Source organism: Alexandromys fortis, unplaced genomic scaffold, assembly GCF_014885135.2.
Source record: "Alexandromys fortis isolate MF-2015 unplaced genomic scaffold, M_Fortis_MF-2015_v1.1 scaffold_431, whole genome shotgun sequence".
Taxonomy (NCBI): domain Eukaryota; kingdom Metazoa; phylum Chordata; class Mammalia; order Rodentia; family Cricetidae; genus Alexandromys; species Alexandromys fortis.
In genome coordinates, this window is record NW_026068306.1 from 216766 (window position 1) to 222729 (window position 5964).

The following is a 5964-nucleotide window of genomic DNA, read 5'->3' on the forward strand; positions in this document are numbered from 1 at the left end:
GCCAAAAAAGGTAAGAAGGAACCAAAGGATAAAGGATCAGTCTCAGAATCCGAAGGTGAAAAAGCTGGTGAGAAGAAAGAGGCCAAAAAAGGTAAAAAGGAGACAAAGGATAAACTGTTACTCTCAGAGTCTGAAGGTGAAAAACCTGGCCAGAAGAAAGATGCCAAAAAAGGTAAGAAGGAACCAAAGGATAAAGGATCAGTCTCAGAATCCGAAGGTGAAAAGGCTGGTGAGAAGAAAGAGGCCAAAAAAGGTAAAAAGGAGACAAAGGATAAACTGTTACTCTCAGAGTCTAAAGGTGAAAAGGCTGGTGAGAAGAAAGAGGCCAAGAAAGGTAAAAAGGAACCAAAGGATAAAGGGTCAGTCTCAGAATCTGAAGCTGAAAAGGCTGCTGAGAAGAAAGATGCCAAAAAAGATAAAAAAGGGACAAAGGAAAAGGAGAAAGCATCCTCAGAATCTGAAAGTGAAAAGCCTGGTGGGAAGAAAGAAGCCAAAAAAGATAAAAAAGGGACAAAGGAAAAGGAGAAAGCATCCTCAGAATCTGAAAGTGAAAAGCCTGGTGGGAAGAAAGAAGCCGAAAAAGGAAAGAAGGAGCCAAAGAGTTCCAAAGTTACACCTGCAGATTCAGAAGCTGACAAGCCTGGTGAAAAGAAAGGAAACAAACTTACTAAAAAGCCTTCAAAGATCAAAGAGACACCTGTAGATTCTGAGAGTGAGAAGGGAGGTTTAAAGAAAGAGGGCAAGAAAGAAATCAAGAAGAAGGAGTCTAAAAAGGAAAAGAAGGCAGGAGATTCAAAGGAAGATGCTAAGAAAGACAAAAAAGACAAGAAGAAAGACAAGAAAGACTCTGCAGGTGATTCCCCTGATTCAAAGAAGGAGGAAAAGAAGGCAAAGAAAGAGAAGAAGGGAAAGTAGGTCTTGGATGAGAACTCAAACTGTACGTAGAACTCCAAAGTATATTCAGTGAACCAACCTCAGTAGTCATAGAATGAGCCCATGAGATAGAAGAAGAGTGCAGTAAATTAATCAAATAAGTTTTAGAGAAGAGAAAACACAATGTGAAATAAAAATATAGCCAGTGTTAGGAAAACAAAAGGACTAAGAAAAATACATAGGATTCATTGAACAACGTGGAAGATACCTATTCTAAAATTATAGCTACGGAGTTTTAAAAGTAAAATCACTAGAAACATTCATGAATGCACAAATAAACATCCAGAAAACATAGAGAAAAAAAAAACAGTATTCAGTAAGGACTTTGCTGAAAAGAAAGAAAGAAAGAAAGAAAGAAAGAAAGAAAGAAAGAAAGAGAAAGAAAGAAGAAAGAGAAGAACTCCAAGAACGCTTGATGCTGTCTCTAGATTTAATGATGTAAAGCTAAGTTGAGTTTGCACAATTAAAGAAACGAGATGGCCAAGAAAATCAATGTTTAGAAACTAGAGTTTGAGCTGAATAAATATTCAAGATGGTTTTAGGAAGAAAACACAGAGGAGGACGGGAGTAAGGGAGTGAGTAAAAAGGCAGGAAGGGAAAGACTTAAAAAAAAAAAAAAGACGACAGGCAAGAACCATCAATCTAGGAAGAAGACAAAGAAAACCTTGAGTTTGCAGGACTGTCAGAGTTTAAAGTGACCACAAGATTGAACCACTTCTAATTCCTGATGGACGATCTTGGTAAGTTAGATTTGTGTTATTTTAATCCAAATTGGATTTAAAATAATTTATCCAACTGCTAGCTTAAACCTGATACTTAAGGTTCTTATACTCAACTGTTATTTTTATTTTAGATTTTTATTTTATGATATTTGGATCTTCTAGTTATAAGAAATGCATGCCTATCATCGAACATATGGCTTATTTTAAAATGTCCATTTAAAGGTTAAGAGAAACGCAAATCATTTTGGTACAGAGAGATTGTGACCTTAAAGTTACAATAGCATGTTCTAATAGAAGAAATCGTGCCACCTTTCTTTTTAAAGCTGCAAAAAGGTTATCAAAACTCTTCATATAGTTTAATTCAGCAGCTGGGTGACTTTGTCTTAGCATCTTTACTTTTCTACCCCTATCATTTCTGTTATTACATCTACTCTTGAAGCTTTATGTCAGTTAATCCTATATTTTGAACCAGTACTGACTATCTATAACTGCTCAACAATGCCCTGATTATTTCTATTTGGTAGTTCCTAATACAACAACTATGTAGCTATTCAAATTTTTCTGTGAAGATTTATTTTGAAGGTAAACATATGCCTTCATATTCACATACATATATACCAATATGCTTACAATAGAAACTGCCAAACTTCCAAAGAGCTTATAACATTTTGTATTCATAGCATTTTGTTATCACCACACTACTGTAGACAGAAGTTTCTGACCTGCCCAGTCCCGTAGCTATTCAGTCCCACAGAACACATGAAAGCTTATATTAACTATAAACTGTTTGCCCTATTAGCTCAGTCTCATCATTAACTAAGTCTTACAACTTAAAATAACCCATAATTTTTGTCTATGTTTAGTCACTTGGCTTGCGACCGTTTCTTAGTAAAGTATTCTCATCTTGTTTTCGCTGTGTCTGGCTAGTGACTTCCTCTCTGCCTTTCCTCTTCCCAGAATTCTTTTAGTCGGGTCATCTTGCTTGTACTTCCTGCCTGGCTATTGGCCAATCAGTACTTTCTTAAACTAATAAGAGTGACAATTCTAACAGTGTACAAGTGTATTATATCCCGTAGCACTTTGCCTTTCTTCACTGCTGTCCATTTGCTATTATTTTGTTCATCCAGATAAAGATGTACTCGTATTTCCTTGCCCCATTTTGGGATTTTCTCATCAGGTATTCTCTGGAAGATTTTACATTTTGCTTTTGGGATTATACATAGAAGTCTTTGCCAAGATCCTTGTTCAAAACGTTCCCTTTGCTTTTTCTTATTATGATTTTGTAGCTTTCAGGCACTAAATTTAAGTCTTTTATTCACTTTAAGTATATATATATATATATATATATATATATATATATGAATTGAGAAAATTATCTGATTCCTCTCTTGTGCATATGGATCTCCAGTTTATCAATCAGTTTATTAAAAAGGTGATCTTTTTTTGTATACCTATGGCATTGATATAAATGATTGTTGACTATACAACTGTATTGCAAACTCGGTGTTCAGTGTTCTGATGGGTCCAATGTTGGTTTGAGTGATAATTTCCCTCAGAGGGATCTGAATTTGAATACTTGCCCCCAATTGATGGTGCTGATTTGGAGGTTTGGGAGGTTTGGATTTTCTGGAGGAAGTGTGCCACCAGGGTTGGGTTTTGAGAATTTAAAGACTTGAGTCAATTCTAGTCTGTTCTCTCCTATTCATCAAATCTGATTTAATTTTATGTATGATATAAGTGTCCAATTTAACTCTTTGGCACAATAATATGTAGTTCTCCCAGTTATTTTTATTGAAATATTCATTTTTTTTTCTATTGTACTTCTGTCAACTTTCTAAAAAAGCTATTAGACAAGATTACAAAGGTTTACATCTGCTCCTCTAACCTTTCCTATAACTTCATGTGTCCATTTTTATATAAATATCATGCCATTTTAATTATTATAGGCTTTTAATAATGTATAATTTTGGGTATTAGAGTAAACACAGCTGTGATCCTTTTGCTAAAGATGTCATTGTTTTTTTCTTTTATTCCTGTTTGTATTATTTTAACTTGAGAGGAATTGTTTTGCAGTTCAGGCTGTCTTCATTCCTATGACCTTAATGACTAGCCCCAAGTACTAGAATTACATGCAAGCACTGACATGTCTGATACTAGCCATCATTTTTTAGTTCCTTAATACATGATCTAAAAATTACACTTGTGAACTAATACTCTGACACCTTTTAAATTAGTACATCAGAAAAGGACCTGGATTTGTTTCTTCGTACAAAGGTCTTGAAGCTCACAGCTGACTAAATTTTGGGTCAAGGGGATCTAATACCATGTTCTTTAGTCCTTGAATTCTTGTATTCATGTGTACATACAGGCACAAGGACATAGATAATGCAATATTCCAAATAAATCTTCATTATCTTCCTTCTATGAAAAGAATCTATAACTCAGAAGAGAATCCAAATAATGGAGGTTATCAAACAAAGGAATACGAAATTTGGCCAAGGCAGCAAATATCTATTTAGACTACTTATCTGCATAGTACCTCTAATAAGTAGTACTGAGAGAATATTTAAATGTACTCACCAAACACAGACTCACGCATACTACACATGCACGTATGCGTGTGTAAGTGCGCGCACGCACACACACACACACTATTAACCACTTAGTACATCCATACACATATATGTATATGTTAGCATGCTAACTGGTTAATTTGCCTACTTAATTATGAAGCAAAATATCTGTTGTGTTTTAAATTATAAATAAGTTAAATTATATTTTACTAACTTGTGATTATAACAAAAATAAAACATAATCCCTAGGATTCATATGTAACTATACATTTGTATATAAGTGTTCATTAGTTCTTGTTTTGGCACTTTTGTAACTTTTGTAGATATTTTTAAAAAATTAATCACTCACCCATACGCTGTAGTATAATTATATGTAGCTATACTACATATAATTCATATGCATTATATTTGTTAGTCTATATCTTATACTTACAATGACTTGCCAATATCATGATTGTGTGGTATATATTAAATATATGAAGTAAAATGCAATTGAAATAAAGTATCTCTTTTAAATGTTTTGAACATATCTTATAACTAATTTGTTTTCTTGCCAAAACCATAGAGAAACCCTGTCTCGAAAAACCAAAAAAAAAAAAATTAAAAATATTATAGTACATTATTACCATTAGTCAACTTTAATGCGAGTATTAGGGAACATTAGAAAATAAAGATGATATTTAGAAAAGGGGCCCATGGTTATGACAACAGGAACAATCAGTTCTAATTTAGAAGGAAGTTGCATTTAAAAGCTTAACTTGTGTGTTTGGTTTTAGCCTAGCCTTTAATGCCCTCGCAATCTCTTTTCTGAAGGGAAAAGGGGGGGAAGTGGATCTCAGGAAGGTGGGAGGTGGTGGGGAGTAGAACTGGGAGGAGTAAAGGGAGGAGATAACGTAGTTGGGAGGTAAGAAATGAGAGAAGAATAAATTAAAATAAAAAAGGTTTAACTTTTCTTGTATTTACTGAGTTTGAGGTCATCCTTAGCCAATAACATTCTATTGTTCGAAGAATAAGGAAAAATGAGGATACTAAAATGAACGAGATATCACCAGCTCTGCAAACGAAAAGCAACAACAACAGAAATTAATAACATCATTTGAGAAGTACAGCAATTCCCTGGCGGGAGAGATGTAAAGTTTTATTCAAAATCTATGGTATGTACTGAATTTAACTATATTTACTGATTGCAACATCCAGGTTAGCTTATTACTGATGTCCTTCCTGACTTTTGCTCACTAAAATTTCCTTCCAGTCTTTGTAGAAATGTATTGATTTCTGAGAGGAGTTGAAATGTCTGTAAGAGACTATCAGTTCAGTTGTGTGGAATTAAAATTGTGGCTTAGTATCAATACTATGGGAAGGAATTCAGTATGATGAAATCCTTTGCATGGGAGATTTGTATTATGACTGAAATTAATTTCTAAGACTATTGAGAGTGAGAAACAGTCACTGACTTTTTCCATCAATATCTGTCTGCATATACTAGTAGAACTAGAAATAGCAGCAATATTCCTGTATCTAAATTTTTATTTCTAGCTCTCAGAATGTATCTCCCATTTATGAGAGGGGGCTGAGTTGCTTAATTTTAGGCATTTTGAAAGGCTAACATAATAATATTTCATAAAAGAGAATAAATGCATTCAACCAGAAAAAACATTACACAAAGAAAGAAGAAAATTTGATCTATATAATGATCCTATATTTTGATATCTCTATTGGTCATATTTTATGCTATG

At 33.8% G+C, this 5964-nt stretch overlaps 1 protein-coding gene across 1 annotated transcript in view; it reads left to right on the forward strand.

The window, feature by feature from the left end:
* The window catches only part of LOC126495059 (cylicin-2-like), a 15014-nt gene extending 14099 nt beyond the window's left edge, over positions 1-915 (forward strand). Inside the window, exon 3 of the mRNA XM_050132667.1 lies at positions 11-915. Within this exon, the coding sequence (XP_049988624.1) occupies positions 11-915 (905 nt within the window). The remainder of the gene's footprint in view (positions 1-10) is intronic.
* The last annotated feature ends 5049 nt before the right edge of the window (positions 916-5964 follow it).